General features: G+C 38.9%; 1 protein-coding gene and 1 long non-coding RNA gene across 9 annotated transcripts in view; one reads left to right on the forward strand and one right to left on the reverse strand.

The window, feature by feature from the left end:
- The window catches only part of ACBD5 (acyl-CoA binding domain containing 5), a gene marked incomplete at its 3' end in the record, with an annotated part of 35,919 nt that extends 18,863 nt beyond the window's left edge, over positions 1 to 17,056 (reverse strand). For 3 of the 8 annotated variants that reach the window (XM_082845590.1, XM_082845586.1, XM_082845587.1), the window contains exons 1-7: positions 15,850 to 15,949; positions 15,493 to 15,661; positions 11,634 to 11,754; positions 8,208 to 8,280; positions 5,681 to 5,795; positions 5,549 to 5,581; positions 606 to 740 (exon numbers count right to left, since the gene is read on the reverse strand). In XM_082845590.1, coding sequence (XP_082701716.1) covers positions 606 to 740; positions 5,549 to 5,581; positions 5,681 to 5,795; positions 8,208 to 8,280; positions 11,634 to 11,754; positions 15,493 to 15,661; positions 15,850 to 15,864 — 661 coding nt within the window. In that variant the 5' untranslated portion in view covers positions 15,865 to 15,949. Of the gene's footprint in view, positions 1 to 605; positions 741 to 5,548; positions 5,582 to 5,680; positions 5,796 to 8,207; positions 8,281 to 11,633; positions 11,755 to 15,492; positions 15,662 to 15,849; positions 15,963 to 16,977 lie in introns of those variants that run through there. The other 5 variants (XM_082845588.1, XM_082845589.1, XM_082845591.1 and 2 more) reach the window with 4 other exon arrangements.
- On the forward strand, positions 1,447 to 5,098 carry LOC309965850. The gene is made up of 2 exons (XR_014326412.1): positions 1,447 to 1,492; positions 2,697 to 5,098. It is a non-coding gene; the product is annotated as an uncharacterized lncRNA (long non-coding RNA).
- Positions 17,057 to 22,425: the final 5,369 nt, after the last annotated feature.

Raw genomic sequence — 22,425 nt, forward strand, 5'->3', positions numbered from 1 at the left:
TATAGGTCTACATAGCCAGTAAAAAGAGCCTTCAAAGAAGGTATTATTTGTCAGCCTTTACTGGAAAGTGAAGGCAAAACTAAGCTGTATGGCTTGTTTTAGTGTCTTTCTGCCTCCCCTATCTAAACTAGTCTCCCCAAGAATCACTGGTACTCTTACTCACAAGGCCCCCCTAATGCAGAACCCCACGATTCCAATGTTCCCTCTTCATCAGAATCTCTGCTTGCATTCTATTCTCTGGAATCCATGCCATTCTTGACAAGATACTGAGAATTTAACTTGTCTCCTTGGTAACATATGCATATTTATATTGGAAACAGTACCTTAAAGGAATACATTTCTAATGCAGCATTTCAGGCTTTACATCTAGAGGAGTGGCCTATCCGTGTCTGCCTTCAATTAACATCAACCCATCTATGCTTACGGTTGGCTGTCCCTGAACTCTGTAGTAGAGCCTCTTGGTCCACAACGAACCTGGTTATAGGGTCAAAAGCCCACATCCCTCCACGTGCCCTAATTGCACGCAATGCCAAATAAGTCCAAACCTCTCCATAGCCTTTCGCCTTAGTTAATGTAGAGTGATTAGCTCATAACCCAAAGATTACCGCTATCACTTTGTTCTGCTCCTTTCACGCCTTCCTGGGCCTCTTCTTCCTCAGATTCAGCTCCACTATCGCTGCTTTCAGCTTTACCATTAAGAGTTTTGGCATTTGGTGTAGAAGTTAGAACATTACCAAGATCTAAAATATGAAATGACCATTTAATCTGTAATGCTATAACACACAATCATGTTGTAATTTTAAAATAATACTGTAATTCACAAATAACTAATAAAATAATCTTGAAGTAAAATGTTAGAATTTTAACATATAATGAACAGTATTATTTTCTTTGACAGTAAATATATGTACATTACATTAATTCCTCCAGTTATCAGTTCACAACAAAATGATAAAGCTATCTTAAATCCTTTCTGAACAAGACAGTGGATAAATTATTTTTAAGGTAACATCAATCAAAATGTAAAGTTAAGAGATGATCTTTAATACACAGTAAATGAAGAGACAGTTGCTATAGGCTAGCATGCTGAAAACATACAAAGCTTTGGCCCTAAAAGCAATCTTATCAATATTATAGTTGGACTACATTAAAAAGTTTTTTTTTTTATAACTATTTATTTTTGGCTGTGTTGGGTCTTTGTTGCTGCGTGCAGGCTTTCTCTAGTTGTGGCGAGCGGGGGCCACTCTTCGTTGCAGTGTGTGGGCTTCTCATTGCGGTGGCTTCTCTTTGTTGCAGAGCACGGGCTCTAGGCACACAGGCTTCAGTAGTTGTGGCACATGGGCTTCAGCAGTTGTGGCTTGCAGGCTCAGCAGTTGTGGCTCACAGGCTCTAGAGCGCTGGCTCAGTAGTTGCAGTGCACGGGCTTAGCTGCTCCGTGGCATGTGGGATCCTCCCGGACCAGGGCTTGAACCTGCATGCCCTGCATTGGCAGGTGGATTCTTAACCACTGAGCCACCAGGGAAGCCCCTAAAAAGTTTTTTATCCTTTTATTACCTTTAGGGCTTCAGGTGCACAACTTACATTATTATGTCTTTACAGTTAAGCTTTTTTTAAAAAAAGCATTAGTAAATGTGATTAATCACTTAAAAAGGCAAATTGTCCTATTACCCAAAGTCATACCTTGAGAGTAAATACATGGAAGCTTCTCAAACATTAACATGGATAGGAATCACCTGAGATCTAGTTAAAAGGTTAGGATCTGAATCAGTAAGTCTGGGGTAATCTAAGATTCTGGATTGCCATAAAGCTCCAATGTGATGCCAGTGCTGACGGTTACTAGACCCCATTCTGTGATATTGGGAATTATAGTTCCATAACTCTGAGATACTGAAGGCATCCTAAGTGGTTCTTGACCAAAAACAGTGGTCTTCCTCCATAAACTGCTGAGCTTTATTTTCAATTATACAAGTCCATTTTGGATGCTCCCATGCATCCCAAATAACATATAAAATCTCCATTCATCCTAAACAGTCAGGCCTATATTCTTATTCTTATTATATTCCCTAATTAGTAGAACTATGGAGTAAAAATTCAACTCTATCATAGGCATTATGGTCTATTCTCTCTTAGAGAATCATGATGGCAGCATAGCTTTTGGATCTCCCTTACTCTTTCCCTGACAACCAGAAAATAAAAAATAATAACAATTGACAAAAAAATAAATAAAAAACAGAAACACTCACCACCCACAGACACCTTCAACAAAACAAAGCATCAGGGAATCCCCAAAACCCCCATCAAATGGATGGTTGCAACAAAACTACTTGACAGCATCACAGCAGCTCTGTGACGAGAGCTGCAGAAAGCACAGAGAATTACTAGTAAGCCCTACTCAACATCCAAAAATCAACGTAGTACACCATATTAATGGACTAAAGGATAAAAGCCACAAGATTATCACAACGGATGCAGAAAAAGCACTTGACAAAATCCAACACTCTTTCATGAATATAACGCTGAAGAAATTGAGAATACAAGAAAATTTCCTCAATCTGATAAAGGGCATCTAAGAAAACTCACTAGCATCATACTTAATGTTAAAAGACTGAATGTTTTGTTGCTAAAATAAGGAACAAGACAAAGATGTCTGGGCTTCCCTGGTGGCGTAGTGGTTAAGAATCCGCCTGCCAATGCAGGGGACACGGGTTCGAGCCCTGGTCCAGGAAGCTCTCACATGCAGCAGAGTAACTAAGCCCATGTGCCACAACTACTGAAGCCCGTATGCCTAGAGCCCAAGCTCTGCAGCAAGAGAAGCCACCGCAATAAGAAGCCCGCGCACCTCAATGAAGAGCAGCCCCCGCTCGCCACAACTAGAGAAAGCCTGCACACAGCAACAAAGACCCAACACAGCCAAAAATAAAATAAATTAATTTTTTAAAAAAAGAACAAAGATGTCTGCTTTTGTCATCTCTATTTAATACTGTACTGGAAGTTCTAGTTAGGGCAATCAGGCAAGAAAAATAAATAAAAGGCATCCAGACTGACAAGGAAGAAGTAAAATGATCTCTGCAGATGACATGCTCTTATACATAGAAAATCCTAAGTAATCTACAAAAAAACTATTAGAACTAATAAATGGTCAAGCAAGGTTGCAAGATACAAGATCAATATAGAAAAATTAATTGTATTTCTACAATCTACCAACAAACGATTGAAAAATGAAATTAGAAAATTTAATTTACAATAGCAGCAAAAGAATAAAATAACTAGCAATTGAAAGAAATTAAAGAACATTTAAGTAAATGGATTAGAAGATGATATTGTTGAATGACAATACTTCCAAAAGTGATCTATGATTCATTGCAATCCCTAACAAAATTCCAGCTGGCCATTTTTGCAAACACTGACAAGCTGATTCTGAAGTTCATAGGGACATGCAAGGAATCAAGAATGGTCAAAAATGGGAATTCCCTGGTGATCCAGTGGTTAGGGCTCTGCACTTCCACTGCAGGGGGCATGGGTTCGATTCCTGATCAGGGAATTAAGATCCCGCAAGCCGTGTGGCACGGCCAGAAAAAAAAAGTATAGTCAAAACAATGTTGAAAAAGAACAAAGCTGGAGAGCTTACACTTCCTGATTTCAAAACTTACTATGTATATATATTCTGAAAAAGCCCATGTGACATAGATAATCTGTTCTACTGGGCCTAAACGGCTACTTTTAACAAGATTCTTTATTTAAGAAACAAACTCAAGATTGCAAACTGTCTTGCAAGTTGGCAATATCTTACAAAATTGGAAACACTTATCTAACGCCCACATCCTTTGATCCAACAATTATATTTCTAATATAATTTCTTACAGATATGCTTACACATATGTAAAGTGACATTTGTACATGGTTACTTTCAGCAGCATCTTTTGAAGATCAGAAGAGGAAACAATCTAAATTCCATTAGAGTGGTACAGGTTAAATAAATTATGGTATAGGTCCGCATCCCTTACAACTCTTGGATCTAGATACAATTTGAAATCCAGAGTTTTCTAATTTTGCAAAGGTCATATACTATACATAATGTATAGTATATGACACCTTCAACAGAGTCTAAGGTGGCTCTCACTAAAAAAAAAAAAAAATTAAGATATTTGTAGCAAAATACAATAGCTGTACAAAATAGGATAAAAACTTAAAATAGCCTCATGTCGTTTAAGGTCAAGGTTTGCTCCTCCTGGTAATGTTAGGACAGGTTTTGCTCTCAAACGGGTTATCAAAAAAGCTTTATCAAGCCTTTTGAACTCTTAAATTATAGCTAAGGGATTATGAATCTGAGCCTTTATTATCATTTTTCACTCTTCCTTGTTTTTATAGCTATAGTTGTTTCAACATTTGCCTCTGGCAGTCAACTGGACACAACCAAAGCAGGTCCTGATTTATTCCCCTCTGCATCCTAATAACACACTTCACAAACAGAAAACATTTAATTTATTTTCTGACTTGAAAAATTATGAATTATAAAGAAGATTATTTGTTAATATTTGACCCCTCTAGGTAGACAAATCAGAAACAGAGGGTGTGGTACAGAGTTATGCCCAGTAAAAGTCACCATCAGTTACTGTGGCAGACACAAACTGCAGGCCTTATGACAGAACAGGAAGATTAATATTTTGATCAATTAGTAAAAGATGCCTTGTGAATGGAATGCCAGGAAAAAAAAAAGGATGGGCAGGCTGATTTTTATTTAAAACATATATAATTGTCATTTAGAATGACTCTTAGGAGCTCATTTCACTCTATTTTCTAAAACAATTTAAAGAGCAAATGTTTACAGTTAATACCAGCAAATCTGCAGATTATTCAGCTCCTGCTAGTACGTAAAAAGATAAGACTTTCAATTTGTTACTGAGAACATGAAAACAGAACTCTAAAAAAAAAAGACCAAGTGAGGTGAATTCACTGACGTCTTGTTTTAGCTAGCTACACTAGAGTTAAACCATACTATAAACATATTCACTTAAAATTAGCTAGCAAGTCATTTCAGCCATAGCAATATAATAGCTAATATAATTAATAAATCAAAATAGAAAATATGAAATATGAATCATAAAAATAAAACCATGAATTCTGTTATAATTTTGTATACAAACGAACCGTCTGTCCTGTTTTAATAACCTAAGTGTAAAAATTACGGTTTATACCAACAAGCACCTACTGAATAGCACAGGGAACTCTGCTCAATATTCTGTAATAACCTAAATGGGAAAATAATTTGAAAAAGAATAGATACATGTATATGTATATAACTGAATCACTTCGCTGTACACTGAAACTAACACAACATTGTTAATCAACTATGCTCCAATATAAAATAAATTTTTTTTAAAACTCTGAAAAAAAAATTAGGGTTTATAATATTTTGGAAGTCTGTGCAATGTATTTGCTTGAAAGAAAACTCTTGAGTGAAAAGCCCATAAGTTATATAAATTTGTGCAGAGTTCTTTTGGCATATAAATTTTAAACCAAAGTTTCACATGGATTTCATTATTCCTACCTTCTAAGTATTTAGAGATTTTCTCCACTCGGACTGGCATGTGAAAGTAAAAAAAAGAAATTAGACATATAAATATTAATGCATGCATAATGTATCAGCTGCTGAACGAAAAACTAGGTAAAAGAGTCCAACCTGAGGTTAAATCAGAACTTCTGCCACTCTTTTTGTCTTCTATAATTTCATAAAACGGACCAATGACATGTAGCAATTCTTCAACTTTTTCAGTCATTGGCATAGTTTCAAGAATCTGTAATCAAAAGAAACAAATCCTGTGAAAACCAACTATTAATGTGATCCACATTAGCACCAAATAATATATTTATAATTTACTTACTGATAACTTTGAGATTTGAAGTGCTTTTACAGACTCCTGAAAGTATCTATGTTAATTACATATTGATGCCTATACCACCCTAGGAAAATTTCAAGTAAAGATTTAAAAGCGTTCTCATTTTCAAAACTATTTTACATAAGCTTCGTGTAAAATTTTATACAATAAGCTATAGATTGTGCATTAAGCACTAAAGGCCCTAGTGTAAAATAAAATAGAAAATTGTGGGGTTAGAGTAAAATTATTGTGTGTTCTTTAACACCAAGGTAGTGTTTTTAAAAGGGTGTTAAGTAAAGTAGGAAATGGCAACCACTTTCAGACACCTTCATAACTACGGGCCAATTTAGAATCATCAAGTTTAAAGAGCAAGGTAAATTAGGTGAAAAAGTATTCAAATAAAGAACCATCAACTGATGACTGACAAAATAAAGTATTTCTATATATGGAATATTTTGCAGATATTAAAAAGACTATGATTAGTTCTGTGTGTGCTGACTGGAAAAATATCTATAAATTTTTTTTTACAGGCAAAAAGCTAGCAGCTGCACAGTATGTTTAATATGATACCATTATTCGTTTTCTTTCTTTTTTTAAATAATAGGATATATATATATACACACGTCTTTTCTGTATCAATCTACAACATACAATTAAAAGTAATTACCACTAAATAGTTAAAATGGAGGGAATGAGGAAAGATTATAATATTTAAAGAAAAAAGAATGTTATCAAACCAAAGTTGTACATTATCGTTCTCCCTCTGCTTTTGAAAGACTCCTTTGTTCTGCTACTGATACACTTAACAGCCAAAAGAACTACGCTCTGACCTCTTTTATAGAAAAACAAAGTCCACCAATATAAATTGTGAAAATGTAACAAAGTGCACAACTTTGAGTAATGTAGAAGACATTAAAACAAAACAAATTACTCTGAATCTACCAAATAAAAATTACTACAGAGATTAATACTATCAAAGCATCTGGCAAAAAAATATTCCTTTTTTATATATTTTCTCTATGTTCAAAGATTATTTAAGATTATTATACAGATCTAGATTTCACAACTTCTGATCCATTACCAACATACCAATACAAATGTTCCTTTATAAAAAGGCAGTAAGATCATCTTTAAAAATCCATGATTTCTTCATTAATTTGCTCCTTGAAGAGCTAGTTAATAAAGAATGCCCTCTTAACTAGTTACCAGAGAAACTAAAAGCATCCTTGTCTTATTCTGCTTCTGAAGGATTTTTACATTCACAGAAAAATGCTTGTTACTGATAAATCCAGTGATAGAAACATCTCAACTTATGAGTCAACACTTGTATGAGAACACTGTTGGGCAGTCTTGTTACCTATTTCTCATAAAAAGTTTGAAAACAGAAATGTTTTCAAGACAGCCCAGTTAAGTCCCACACTCCTTAGTAAGGGAAATCAGTATTTGAAAAGATTCCTATCTATATACTTTCTGCAGAAGTCAACGATAGAGAAAGATAAGAAAGATGAAAAAATGAAAACACGGGACTTCTCTGGTGGCACAGTGGTTAAGAATCCGCCTTCCAATGCAGGGGACACGGGTTCGATCCCTGGTCCGGGAAGATTCCCACATGCCACGGAGCACCTAAGCCCATATGCCACAACTACTGAGCCTGCGCAGCCCACAAGCCACAACTACTGAGCACGTGTGCCACAACTACAGAAGCCCACGTGCCTAGAGCCCATGCTCCACGACAAGAAGCCATTGCAGTGAGAAGCCCGCGCACCACAACGAAGAGTAGCCACTCGCCGCAACTCGAGAAGGCCCGCGTGCAGCAACAAAGACCCAACGCAGCCAAAAATAAATAAAATAAAATAAATAAATTTATTTAAAAAAAGAAAAGAAAAGAAAATAGCATGCCCCCACAATGTGACACATCTGAAGGAAAAAACATTTACCTTAAGATGAACTTTGATGAGACAAATAAAGCCCTGATAAGCTCAATAATCTAGATTCTATATTCTAACACATTACAATCTCTTTGTTCCTAAAAACAAAGCAGCGAATTTGCTTGATAACAAAACTAAATCAAAGCTGCTCTAAATAGGGACCTCCCTGGTGGTCCAATGGGTAGGACTCTGTGCTCCCAGTGCAGGGGGCCCAGGTACGATCCCTTGTCGGGGAACTAAATCCCACATTCATACCGCAACTAAAGAGCCCACATGCGTCAACGAAGATCCTGTGGGCCACAGCTAAGACCTGGCACAGCCAAAATAAATAAATAAATAAATATATTTTTTTTAAAAACTGCTCTAAGTAGTTTTATTTTCTATTGTGAATTATTTTCCCTACCTTTTTCATTTCTTCAACGTATGCAATCATGGCTTCCTCTTTGGTCATATCACCCAATGAACTCCAAGCATCCCTAGAAATAAAAATATCCAATTAACTACAGAAAGACACCTGATTTCAATTGCTCAGAATACAATTTATAGTTATTGCTATAGGATCATTAATTTAAAACAGGCTTTACTTAAAGCTATATTAATGTTTCCAAAGGATCTCTTTAAATGCACCACCTTGAAGAAAAATATCACAGTGAATAAAATGGCAAATTAAATAGTAGTTAAAACTAATTAGTATAAAACCTATCTATAGACCATAGATTATAGGGACTACATTATATAGTCTCTATAATCTCTATATAGATTATACAGACCATAGACTTCATAATTATTTGCTAAGAACTCTTTAAAAGTCTTTATATCATTATAAATAACAGTGACAAAAATGAACATTTTAGAAACTACATGAACTGTCACAGTCATGTTTCAAATGAACATGTTTCAAATGAACTTCAAATGAAGTTTTGGTTAATTTTTTAAAATAATTTAATTTATTTATTTTTGGCTGCATTGGGTCTTCGTTGCTGCACGTGGGCTTTCTCTAGTTGTGGCGACCAGGCACTACTTTGTTATACTTTCCCTTTGTTGCGGTGCGCGGGCTTCTCATTGTGGTGACTTGTCTTCTTGTGGAGCACGGGCTCTAGGCGCCTGGGCTTCAGCAGTTGTGGCTCACGGGCTCAGTAGTTGTGGCTCACGGGCTCTAGAGTGCAGGCTCAGTAGTTGTGGTGCACAGAATTAGTTGCTCCGCAGCATGTGGGATCTTCCCGGACCAGGGCTCGAACCCGTGTCCCCTGTATAGGCAGGCAGATTCTTAACCACTGCGCCACCAGGGAAGCCCATGCCTGCATTCTAGAGCCCACGCGCCTAGAGCCCATGTTCCACAGCAAGAGAAGCGACTGCAATGAGAAGCCCGCGCACCGCAATGAGGAGCAGCCCCTGCTCGCCGCAACTAGAGAAAGCCCACGCACAGCAACGAAGACCCAAGGCAGCCAAAAGTAATAAATAAATAAAAATAAATAAATTTATATTAAAAAATAAGAGTCTAACACTTGAAAAATGGAAAAGGTTTCTTACCTCTAAAAAAAAATGAAAATGTGAGGGGCAGGAAAATTTTAAAGCCTCAAATAATGAGAAGAGCCCTTTGAAATTTTTGCCTAAAAAGAAAACCTCTCAATTTAGAGATATTTTCCAGAAGCAGTTTAACTCCACCAAAGGTCAATTCTGAGGAAAATCGTTAAGTAAATAAGTTTTCTTCAAACAGCTTAAATAACATATTGCTCTTACATTTAACCTAATATGACTAGTCATAAAGACCTTAGAGGAAAGTGCAGGACTAAGAAATCCTCAAAGATGAGGTATCACCTCACACCAGTCAGAATGGCCATCATCAAAAAATCTATAGACAATAAATGCTGGAGAGGGTGTGGAGAAAAGGGAACCCTGTTGCTCTGTCGGTGGGAATGTAAATTGATACAGCCACTATGGAGAACAGTATGGAGGTTCCTTAAAAAACTAAAAATAGAACTACCATATGACCCAGCAATCCCACTACTGGGCATATACCCTGAGAAAACCATAATTCAAAAAGAGTCATGTACCACAATGTTCGTTGCAGTTCTATTTACAATAGCCAGGACACGGAAACAACCTAAGTGTCCATCGACAGATGAATGGATAAATATGTGACACATATATACAATGGAATATTACTCAGGCATAAAAAGAAACGAAATTGAGTTATTTGTAGTGAGGTGGATGGACCTAGAGACTGTCAAACAGAGTGAAGTAAGTCAGAAAGAGAAAAATAAATACCGAATGCTAACACATATATATGGAATCTAAAAAAAAAAAAAAAAAAAGGTTCTGAAGAACCTAGGGGCAGGACAGGAATAAAGACGCAGACATAGAGAATGGACTTGAGGACACGGGGAGGGGGAAGGGTAAGCTGGGACAAAGTGAGAGAGTGGCATGGACTTATATATACTACCAAATGTAAAATAGCTAGTGGGAAGCAGCCACATAGCAAAGGGAGATCAGCTCGGTGCTTTGTGACCACGTAGAGGGGTGGGATAGGTAGGGTGGGAGGGAGACACAAGAGGGAGGCAATATGGGGATGTATGTGTATGTATAGCTGATTCACTTTGTTATACAGCAGAAACTAACATACCATTGTAAAGCAATTATACTCCAATAAAGATGTTAAAAAAAAAAAAAGAAAGAAATACCCAAAGGAGTTTAAGGACTTCCAATGCAGGGTGAAGAAACTTAGCCATCAAAACATGTGGCTCTTAAAGACTTACTCTGCCAATTAGCACACTCTGTTCCTGACATACATGACGTATGGTCATGTTAGACATCAGACATCCTGTTAGACATTTGTCACCTCTTCAATAGTGTTTAAGAACATCAAATGTTACTCAACTGGAAACATGGCAGAGGTATTCTGTGATTCTATTAAATATATTAAAAATGAAATTTCTATTCAAGTACAGTGGGACAGGAGTGACAGCTTAGAGAAAAAGTAAGGCAGAACCTGAGTCATGCTCCTAGTTATTTATTATCTCAATAGCTCAAAGCAAACAAGGTCACCTGACAAGCAAGAGGTCACTCTTCTTCTTGGCAGGTAAAAGAGGCAGGAGAGTCTGTTTAATATAGTTTGGGACTTTAATATAGTCCCTTTAATATAGTTTGGGACTTATTCTTGGCATAATAAAAAGAACAAACTCCATAAAAGGAAACACTAATTGAAAATGCTCTTATATCTTTGATAAATCTACCTCTTTTGGTTTTATTGTCTTCTTTTCTTCCCCAAGACCTTCCTATTTGTGTGAAATTGTGTTAAGAGCACACAGAGGGGGCCTCCCTGGTGGCGCAGTGGTTAAGAATCCACCTGCCAATGCAAGGGACACAGGTTCAAGCCCTGGTCCAGGAAGATCCCACATGCCATAGAGCAACTAAGCCCGTGTGCCACAACTACTGAGCCTGCGCTCTAGAGCCCGTGAGCCACAACTACTGAGCCCGCGTGCCGCAACTACTGAATCCCATGCGCCTACAGCCCACGGTCCGCAACAAGAGAAGCCACCGCATTGAGAAGCCCGCGCACCGCAACAAAGAGTAGACCCCGCTCATTGCAACTAGCGAAAGCCCGCATGTAGCAATGGAGACCCAACGCAGCCAAAAATAAATAAAGAAATTTATTTTTTAAAAAAACCCTTGTTTAAAAAAAAAAAAAAAGAGCACACAGAGGATAAAAATGTATCCAGTACTTAGAATACTTTGTGCACAGAATAATCCATAACCACATAAGTAACAGTCATATGATAATTATGTCATTAAACTCAAAATTCTTTCATAGCTCTCTACATAAAATTACCATTTATATCTTCCAATAGGATCCCAGAATCCAGGCCTTGATAGTTTACAGGGTCCTTCAGTTGCCTGCTTATAAAAGCTATAGAACTTGAGCATCATTTCATTTGTTGGCTGGAATGAACCTATTGGAAACATACATTAAGTAAGATCACTTGGAGAACACAATTGATGAGCTAATGCTTAGCTTACTAACAGTGATTTTTTAATATTTCATTAATAGTTCAGATAATTTATTCTTATTTTACAGAAACAAAAGTTATGGCTCAGTTTATTTCTTTGATTTGAAAAAACTCTGAAATTTTACACTTTAATATCAACGCCTAACATAGTTCAATAAATAAGAGAATAAAAGAATAAACATGTTGTAGATGTAACCAAAATAACTGGCAAATGTCATTTTAAAAAAATAAATTAAAATATAGAATAACTATCATGCAACTGTAATAAGGTATTTCTATTAAAAAATTGTGACAAACCACACTGACTATAGCACAAATGAAAGTTAAATGTATACTCTGCTTAATAAAACTCCAACAGTAAGAAATTCAACTTCTCTTGGCCAAATTTCCGATTTCTCAGGGGATTAGGAACTTTGGCTAAAGCCAACCAGTGTGTACTGTGATAGAAAAAGAATTAATCCAAGATAAAATAGATTTCTCACTTCCTACCTCCATAGTTTTGGACATGCCAATTTTTTGAGGATCAGTCTTCACATGTTTCTAGGTTATCAATAAACTTTTTTATGTTTAAAGTTTTCAAATTGTTTGAACAAATGCTATAAGTTGCAATACTCTTAATGAGAGAGAAAAATTGGAATATAAATGTTTTATAATAACTAACTGGCTAAATAATTATGATATACATAAATTATGGGATTATTTATAACTACCGCCCTTAAAATTTTTACTGTAGAAAAATATAAAAAATAGCATGAGAAAAGTTTCAAGATCTACTATAAAATGAGTTAAACAGCAGTTTAAAACAGCATATCCAGCACAATCCATTTTTACAAAATAAATACTTATATACTTAAAAAGCAGAGTAGAAGGAAACATATCAAAATGTTAAAAGAGGATAGATATCGCTGTCATAGGCATATAGATTACTTCTAGTTTCTTTTTTGCTTATTTGCATTTAAAAAAAATTTACATTTATTGTACATTACTTTTGTTCCAAAATTTATTATAAAAACACAAATTAGGGCTTCCCTGGTGGCGCAGTGGTTGAGAATCTGCCTGCCAATGCAGGGGACACGGGTTCGAGCCCTGGTCTGGGAAGATCCCACATGCCGCGGAGCAACTAGGCCCGTGAGCCACAACTACTGAGCCTGCGCGTCTGGAGCTTGTGCTCCACAACAAGAGAGGCCGCGATAGTGAGAGGCCCGCGCACCGCGATGAAGAGTGGCCCCCGCTTGCCACAACTAGAGAAAGCCCTCGCACAGAAACGAAGACCCAACACAGCCAAAAATAAATAAAATAAAAATAGATCTCCTTAAAGTGGAAAGAATCACCCTATGAATAATGTTATCGTGAATATCATGCTAACAATTGAATAATTATTCCAATAAAATATTTAAAAAAAAAAAAACACACAAATTAAAACTGTAAAAAGATGTTTTTAAAACTTCACAGATTGCATAATAATCTGATAACATGTAGTAATCAAAAGCTAGTAGTTTATAAACATTGTGAAAATTACAACACAGACAAGCTGAGAGCTGGTGTTTCAGTTTTGGCCAGGAGTGAATAATTAATTCCAAAATCACAATAATAAATTAGCTACACAATATATGCTCATTTAGGAATATCCATTAGATACAGTGTTTCAATGATATAGTCTTTATATAGCAGAGGGGAAAAAATGGAGAAACTATAGTTAAAAATGGTTACCTATTTAAAAAAAAAATGGTTACCTACTTAAATGACACCAACCTAAATTTAAAACATCAAAAGCCTCATCTCATAATATCTTCAGTAAGTCAATCAACTGAGATTTAAAAGTTTATTGGTTAAGGTGAGTAACATATACATTAGGTTAAAGCAAAAACTAATAACATATATTGAATATATTCTGTGTATAAGACACTAGATAAAGTATAGTCTCTATCCTCAAGGTGCTCACACACAACATCTTACCGAAAAATCTGAACAAACTTTTTGGCCAACCCAATACATTTGATATGTATGTGTTTAAAACATAATATAGGAAAATAAATTTCTAAAGGCCAAGGGCATACCAAACATAGGTGCTATAGGATTCATTATAACTTTATGCCATAGATAAAGATTAAGCAACAAGCAACATAAAAACTATAAGAATATCTGCAAAATAATCCAGGACAGATGACAAAACTTAAAAGTTTTACTATAAAACTATTTAATGATTCATTATAACAGTACTTCTGCTTCAATTATTATCAGTTTAGTTTCAGGAGATAATAGTACAGTACTGAACATTGCCCCACCCAGCTGCCCTTTGGCAGAGGTTCTTAACTTGGCAATACCTTCTTAAATGTTATATAAACACAAACTGTATTTACACTTATATGGGTTTCCTAATGAGTGATATATGGTGTCAGCAAAGATAGCAAACTATCAAGTCTAGCTCTATCAATTTTCAAAAAATATAAAAACGTGTGGTTTAGAAGTAAGGATGAAGGTACCATTTAAACAAAACTCTTAGAATCATGCCTTCATGTAAACTCTCTTCATCAGACATTTAAAAAATCAATACCTAAATAAGTTCCTATGTTATTTCTCTACAGTTTGTTCATTCACTCTTCTTTCAATTCCTCATATGTCCTCCTCCAATTTGGTGTTTGAGATTACAAAAGGAAAGCTATTTTGTGTATATTTGTTTTCAAAACCTTTTGTATCTGCACTTAATGAATGTTTGTTAATAGTATTGAACATTCATTACTTAGCCAAATGATAATTAATGAAAATAGGGAACATGACGTTAAATACTATAGTACTATATTAGTGTTATATTCAGTTAATTTTACACTCTGGCACAATGATAGTAGTTAAAAGTATCATTTAAAAAATACACGTTTATTGTGGAAAAATACACGTTTATTGCAGAAAGATATGAAGTGAAAAGTCAAATTCCCCCTTTCCAAGCCTCTCCACCGAAAAAATATTTGAATAACGGCCTTAAACTTCCCAACATTTGTCAAAGACATAAAATTACAAATTCAAAAAGCTCTGCAAAACCCCAAACAGCATTAATATGAAGGAAACCATACCAAGACAGATCATAATCAAACTGCTCAAAACCAACGATAAAGAGAAAAATCTTGACAGAAGCCAGAGAAACGACAGGCTAAATATGAAAGAACAGCTCCAATGACTTTTCATCCAAGGTGCAAAGGTCCCATACGAGTATCAGAAAGAGAACACTAGGACCATAGAACAGGTTTTTTTTTTAAGTAGTAAATATATATGTACTTTTAAAATAAGAGAAATCGTTTTACAAATGAATATAGTTGTTCTTTCCTTTCTTTCCCTTCATATCAAAAGTTTTCAAAAAGTAGACTTTATGAGTATGCGGCCCTAGGCATCCCCATCCCAGATTTTTTAAAAACATACCCAAATCCGCAGTCATTAAGGGACTTTTCTTTTCGACAACAATATAAACTGCTTAAAATCTGGATAATATATTTGTCTCAGGCTTGAAAGATCAGCAGGCAATTAATTCCCAGCCGACACCTCCCCTTCAATAACATGCCTTTTCAACGCAAAAGAAGAAGTAGGTTAAATAAGCAAGACTAGAAGCAGAAAGAAGGCTAAAGGAGGTGAGATTCAGAAACTGGGGCCTCAAGCCTCTGCAGAAGGCTTTCCAGCCGGGCATGCACGTACCATTTTTCGGCAAACTCTGGATCACCTTCACCGCCGCCTCAAACCGGGTTTCATGCACGGATCTCGTGTCCGCCATCTCCAGCCTCCAGCGCCGGCCCCGGTCCCAAGGTCTGTCGGCTGGAATCAGGCAGCAGCAGCAGCACCACCTTTCCCAGGAGCCTGCATGAAACTGGAACATGGAGCGCAGCCGCGGATCAACATGCCCAAAGGGAGGAGGACCCGGAGCGCAGCTGGTCAGTTCCCCGTGGCCCTGCCCTATCCAGGCCACACAGGCTGAGATGGCCCGGCTCCTTCCTCCTCCCCGGGGCGTGACCTAGGCTGGGGAGGCCGGGCCGCCCAGACAGAAAAACAACTCACCGAGAGGAAGAGCATCTCTAGCAGAAGGCGGAGGGGCCCCGGGCACTGGTGGTCGCTGTGCCGCTGACCCACCCGCAGGACCCTGGCGGAGCGGCCACACCCCCCATCCCGGCGAGGTCCGTCTGTCCGTCCGCGCCCTCCCCGCAGCCCCGCCCCAGAGTCTTGGGGGGACCCACTCTCTACCGCCACCGTCGCCGCGCAGCAAACTCCACCCACCCGCCCAGCAGCCTTGGCGATGACGCGCGCCGTCTGTCTGTCCCTGGAAAAGGGCCGGAGAAAGCGGAAAAGAAGAGCAGCGAGATGGATCGGCGGAGGGCCCCGGGCTCGTTGTTTGAACAGGCCCGACCGATGTGTCGGCGCCAGGGCAGCCGAGGCGGGGTTGCAGCGCGTGTAGGCACCGCTGGGCAAAAAAATGACTGTGGTCCCCAGCGCCTGTCCTCTCTTAGGTTAAGGTTTGAGAAAGGTGATGGGACTTAAGCAAAGAGCTTTAGATCCAGAGAGACCTGGTGCGAACCTTAAATTCTGCCATTTAAGTTCTGCGACCTAGGGCAAGTTACTTAGCCTCTCTTCCTAACAATTTTCCTAACACCCGAAAGGGTAGATGAAAGGATTAGGGATGGATGGAGGTGCTTAGCAGTGCTTGGCTCGCAGGTCTTTGACAGCTTTAGCCGCCCCGAGACAAGGACGTCCGAGCAACAACCAAAGGAGAGGGGAGGTTGCCCGCTACTTAGACTGGGCGGGGGGAGGGAGAGCACCTTCCCTTGCACCAACACCGACTTCGATCCCCAGGGATCCGGGCTCCGTACAGCTCCAGCCCGAGCTAATGGGAGACAGGGCGTGGGGGAGGGGCGAACGAGGGACCAGTACGGATCATCAACCCTAGAAAGAGGTACCCTGGGCCTTCACCTTTCTAGCACATCGCCCCGCGTCCTCAGGCATCTAGGAAGCGCCCCCGGGCCCAAGGCGGGGGTACTGCTATAGGTTCTGGGGGTGGAGTCCTGCTGCCCGGAAATCCCAAAGTCGCCAGGTCCCTTTGTCAGTTCGGGAGGGGTTAGGAGGGTGACTAGTCTAAATCTAGGCGCAGACTCTAAGTTACTCTTCCCTTGGAGCCGCAGTGCCGGCATTTACCTTGGTATTGCCGGGCAAGGCCTGTCCGGTAAGGTCCCCGACGCCCGCCCCTCGCCCTGCCCCGCGGGCTTGTGGGAAATGTAGTCCCCGCTCCGGGCGCTTCCGGACACCTCCCTCTGGTGGCGGGCGTTCCTCCCACCTGTTCCGGTTCGTTTTCTCTGTCCCGCAGATGCTGGAGCCGTTGCGACGGAAGTCCCGCCTTCCTGCTGCGTCGCACTTTGTGCTACTTCAAAACTCCACATCCGCTTCCAGCCAAAGGGATAGACACTCAGTGGTCCTTTCAGAGGTATCCAGGTGGGGCTGGACTGGAGTGGGAGAGCTGGGGTCTTGTTTCTTGCTTCTGATGCTTACTAACTTTGAGATCGTGTGCTGTTAGATTACCGTCAGGTAATAAAAACTACGGCTTACTGAGTGCCTGATACTTGCCAAGCACATAATATGTATTCCAAAAACGCTGTAGGGTGTTTGTCAATGAGGAAATTGAACCATATTAACTCATTTGCCCAGGGTCAAGTAGCAGTAAGTACAGGAGTAAGTAGAGAGAGCCAGGAGTCAGTCAATGCAAAAAACTCTTGCTTTATATCTTGGATTTTTTTCCAGAACAGCAGAGTGTAAGAAACTAACAGTGTCCAACTAGGGAGATTTTATGTGTTTAATATCTACCGCTTCCTCTACTCTTTCCTTGCTCTTTTATTATGTATCTTTTCAGTTCCAGTCAGTCGTGCATACTTATAAGAGGGCTTGGGTATTCATTTCGTATCTAGGACTTCATTTTAGCAACTGTTCATAAAGCTTATGTAATAAGCGAATTTACAGTACATTGGTCTTTAAGTTATGATGAATAAGAATTTTTCTGCCAGTGACTTCTGTTGTATTTCCATTTGCTGGTACTATGAATTTCCAATCAAGGAGAATAGCATAAGAGAAAAGAAATTGAGGTTATTCAGGTAAAGGTATTTAGAAAGTAGCTCCTTCTTGTAGCTGTGCTGGTTTAGATGTGATACTTCCTACTGACATGTAATGATGAATATGATGGATTGAATCAGTTCCTAAGGTGCCTTCCAATTATGTAGTCCTGTAATTCTACCTAAAATATATCTCATGGAACACTAATGCCTTTTAGTACTTTCAGTACAGTGCCTAATATGAAGCATTTATTTTAAATTGAGATATATTGACATATAACAATATATTAGTTTCAGGTGTACAACATAATGATTTGATATTTGCATACATTATGAAATGATCACTGCAGTAAATAAAGCATTCTTGATCATGTATTTCTATAGATATTTTTTATATAAATTTATTTATTCATTAATTTAATTTTTGGCTGCATTGGGTCTTCGCTGGTGCACGCGGGCTTTCTCTAGTTGAAGTGAGCAGGGGCTACTCTTTGTTGCGGGGCGCAAGCTTCTCATTGTGGTGGCTTCTCTTGTTGCAGAGCACAGGCTCTAGGCACGCGGGCTTCAGTAGTTGTGGCTCATGGGCTCTAGAGTACAGGCTGAGTAGTTGTGGTGCACGGGCTTAGTTGCTCCGCGGCATGTGGGATCTTCCCAGACCAGGGCTCGAACCCGTGTCCCCTGCATTGGCAGGGGGATTCTTAACCACTGCGCCACCAGGGAAGCCCTCTACAGATATTTTAATTAAGAATGGATCTGCTTCTTACACATGGCCACAAGAAAGGTAAAATAGTACGTTTAAGGGTTTTAAGAAACATAAAGGAATAAATATTAAAATAAAAAGGATTCTTTTAAATGCTCCTTCCTTTACAAACATTTTAAAAGTCCTGCTATGTCTCATGTAATGTAATTGACACTGAAGTTACAAAGCCTTTCAGGGAACTCAGTCTAGTGTGGGAAACAGGTATGTAATGTAATAATTACACCGCAATGCAGAAGTGTTAAAACTGAAAGATATAAAAAACACTATATTATGTGTACCAAAAGTCAACTACAAAAGTGTTCATAATAGCACTGTTTGCTAACAGCCCAAGCCTGGAAGCAGCTCAGTGAACAACAACAGTGGAATAGGTAAATATGGACTACTGAAGAGCAATGAGAGCAAATTAACTACATCTGTTCAGCATCTTCCGTGAATCTGAGAGGCGCAAGGGAAAAGAATCTAGACTCAAAAGAGACCATATTGTATGATTCTGTCTACATAAGTTTCAAACAGGCAAAACCAACGTATGTTCAAATTCAGGCTGGAGGTAAAGTGTCTGGAAATGGGAAGAGGGAACTTTGAGGTTCTAGTATTGTTCTATTTCTTGAGTTAGGTGCTTTTCACAGGGGTACAGGGGTATGTTCACTTTGTGTAACTACTGAAATGCATAACTAAGATTTGTTTATTTTTCTTTGTATATGTTATCCTTCAATTAAAACTTTCATTAAAAAAATTTAAGTGCCATGGGAACAAGAGAAAGATTAAATCTATGTGACAGATGAGGGGGATGTCACAGAGGAAGCAACTTTTTAGCTGGTTCTTCTGGAATGGGGAGAGAGTCATTCTAGGTAGAGGTAGAAAAGCTAAAACAAGTGATCATTTTGTAATGTATAGAAATATTGTTATCACTATGTTGTGCACCAGGAACTCACATAGTGTTGTAGGTCAATTATACTTAAAAAGAAAAACAAACTCATAGAAAAAGAGACCAGATTTGCAGTTACCAGAGGTGGGAAGCGGAGGGAGGAGGAATTGAATGAAGGTGGTCAAAAGATACGAACTTCCAGTTATAAAATAAATACTAAGGATGTAATATACAGCATGATTAATATAATTAACACTGCTGTATGATATATATGAAAGTTGTTAGATAAATCCTAAGAGTTCTCATCACAGGTAAAAAAATACTTCTTTTTCTTTTTTGTTTATTAAACTTCCTGTGATAATCATTTCAAGATGTATGTTAAGTCAAATCATTATGCTGTACACCTTAAACTTATACAGTGCTGTATGTCAATTATATCTCAGTAAAACTGGAAGAAAAAAAGCTAAAACAGTACACCGTATGTGGTTAGCAGCAAGTTTGTTCACATGATGGCAACATAGTTATGAGGGAAGGTGGGTCAAAGCACTGGATGAAAGGTCAAAGCACTGATTGAGGCCGACTTGAAGGTCATATATGCCATGCAAAGGAGTTTGTACTTTGTTATGGATCCATGAAGACTATTTTTGTATCAGCTACAGTTTGGTTAGGAAAGCAGAACTACTATGATTGATGCGGTATAAGAGATTTTTTTGGGGGGGGATTTATTTTTGGCTGCGTTGGGTCTTCGTTGCTGCGCACGGGCTTTCTCTAGTTGTGGTGAGGGGGTCTACTTTTCATTGCAGTGCGCAGGCCTCTCATTGCAGTGGCCTCTCTTGTTGCAGAGCATGGGCTTCAGTAGTCATGGTATGCGGGCTCAGTAGTTGTGGCTCTCAGGCTCTAGAGCACAGGCTCAGTAGTTGTGGCTCATGGGCTTAGTTGCTCTGTGGCACGTGGGATTTTCCTGGTCCAGGGCTCAAACACGTGTCCCCTGCATTAGCAGGCGGACTCTTAACCACTGCGCCACCAGGGAAGCCCAGTATAAGAGAGCAATTACAGGGATTAGAGTTTACATAACTGTGGGAGCTGATAAAGAGGCCTTTGGAACACTTTGCCTCTGTTTCTGGAGGTGAGGCTAAAATGGCTATAGGTCAGCATATCTTATAGTCAGGAACTGGTGTGAAGGACTGAAGAGCAAACTGAGACCCCTAAGCACAAACTGAAACCAATGAGGACAAATTGAATCCTATGTTATCTCTCACTGCTTCTAAATTCAGTGATGTGCATATAACCTTCAGAACAAAATGGTACCAGTCTCCATGGAGCTGAACTCATGCCTGACCTAAGACCCAGAGAAGCTGTGTGTGAAGCTGCTACTCCACGCCTGGTATCCTTCAGAGCTGCTTCACTTCTGCCTGCCAAACCTCACATAAATTCATCTGGGAGGGGACTTCCCTGGTGGTGCAGTGGATAAGAATCAATGTGCCAATGCAGGGGACATGGGTTCGATCCCTGGTCCGGGAAGATCCCACATGCCACAGAGCAACTAAGCCCATGTGCCACAACTACTGAGCCGGCACACCTAGAGCCCGTGCTCCACAACAAGAGAAGCCACCCCAACGAGAAGCCCATGCTCCACAACGAAGAGCAGCCCCCGTTCACCACAACTAGAGAAAGCCCGTGCACAGCAACAAAGACCCAACGCAGCCAAAAATAAATAAAATTTTTTTTTAAATTCATTTGTTAGATATAGTTCTAGCTTCTCTAAGAATGATGACCCAATACAAATTCACCACAGTTATTATAATTATTACTTGGCGTGGCCAAATTTTATTCCAGAAATATATAGAAAGATAAACATTAAAAAATCTAACAGGGGGGCTTCCCTGGTGGCACAGTGGTTGAGAGTCTGCCTGCCAATGCAGGGGACATGGGTTCGTGCCCTGGTCCGGGAAGTCCCACATGCCACGGAACAGCTGGACCTGTGAGCCATGGCCACTGAGCCTGCGCGTCCGGAGCCTGTGCTCCACAACGGGAGAGGCCACAACAGTGACAGGCCCGTGTACCGCAAAAAAAAAAAAAAAAATCTAACAGGAACTTCAGTGGTAGTCCAGTGGGTAAGAATCCGTGCTCCCAATGTAGGGGGCTGGAGTTCAATCCCTGGCTGGGGAACTAGATCTCACATACATGCCACAACTAAGAGTCCACATGCTGCAACTAAGACCCGGTGCAGCCAAGATAAATATAAATAAATAAATATTTTTTAAAAAAGACTTCTCATCACAAGGAAAAAGAAATTTTTTAAAATCTAACCTAAATAAGAAGAGAAAATGAAAAGACAAAACAAAAACCCAACCTTGGCTGTTATTCAGAAATACCATCTGTTATGGACTGAAAGTTTGTGTCTGCAAAATTCATGTGTTGAAGCCCTAACCCCCAATGTGAATGTATTTGGAGATAGGGCCTGTGATAAAGGCTAAATGAGGTCATAAGGGTGGGACCCAAATCCAATAGGGTGGTGCCCTTATACGAAAAGGAGGAGACACCAGAACTCTTTCTCTCCACTATGTGAGGACATAGAAAGAAAGTACCTGTCTATAAGCCAGCATCTTGACCTTGGGCTTCTCAGCCTCCAGACTGTAAGGAATAAATTTCTGTTGCTTAAGCCACCCAGTCTATGGTATTTTATTATGGCAGACTGAATGGATAAAGACTCCAGCCATACTTCTGAAAGACAGCCAAAGAGGAAAAAGAAATGAGGCATAAATATAAGAAAGGAAGAGACAAAATTTTTATTTTTGGATAATAGAATTGTCTAGAAAAATAATATTGAATAAGCTAAAATGCTATTAAAATGAATTTGAGTTCAAGCAGATGAATAATTTGAGATAAATATACAAAATCTATAGTTTTCTAATATT

The sequence above is a fragment of the Leucopleurus acutus genome (genome assembly GCF_964270905.1).
Source record: "Leucopleurus acutus genome assembly, chromosome: 1".
NCBI lineage: Eukaryota > Metazoa > Chordata > Mammalia > Artiodactyla > Delphinidae > Leucopleurus > Leucopleurus acutus.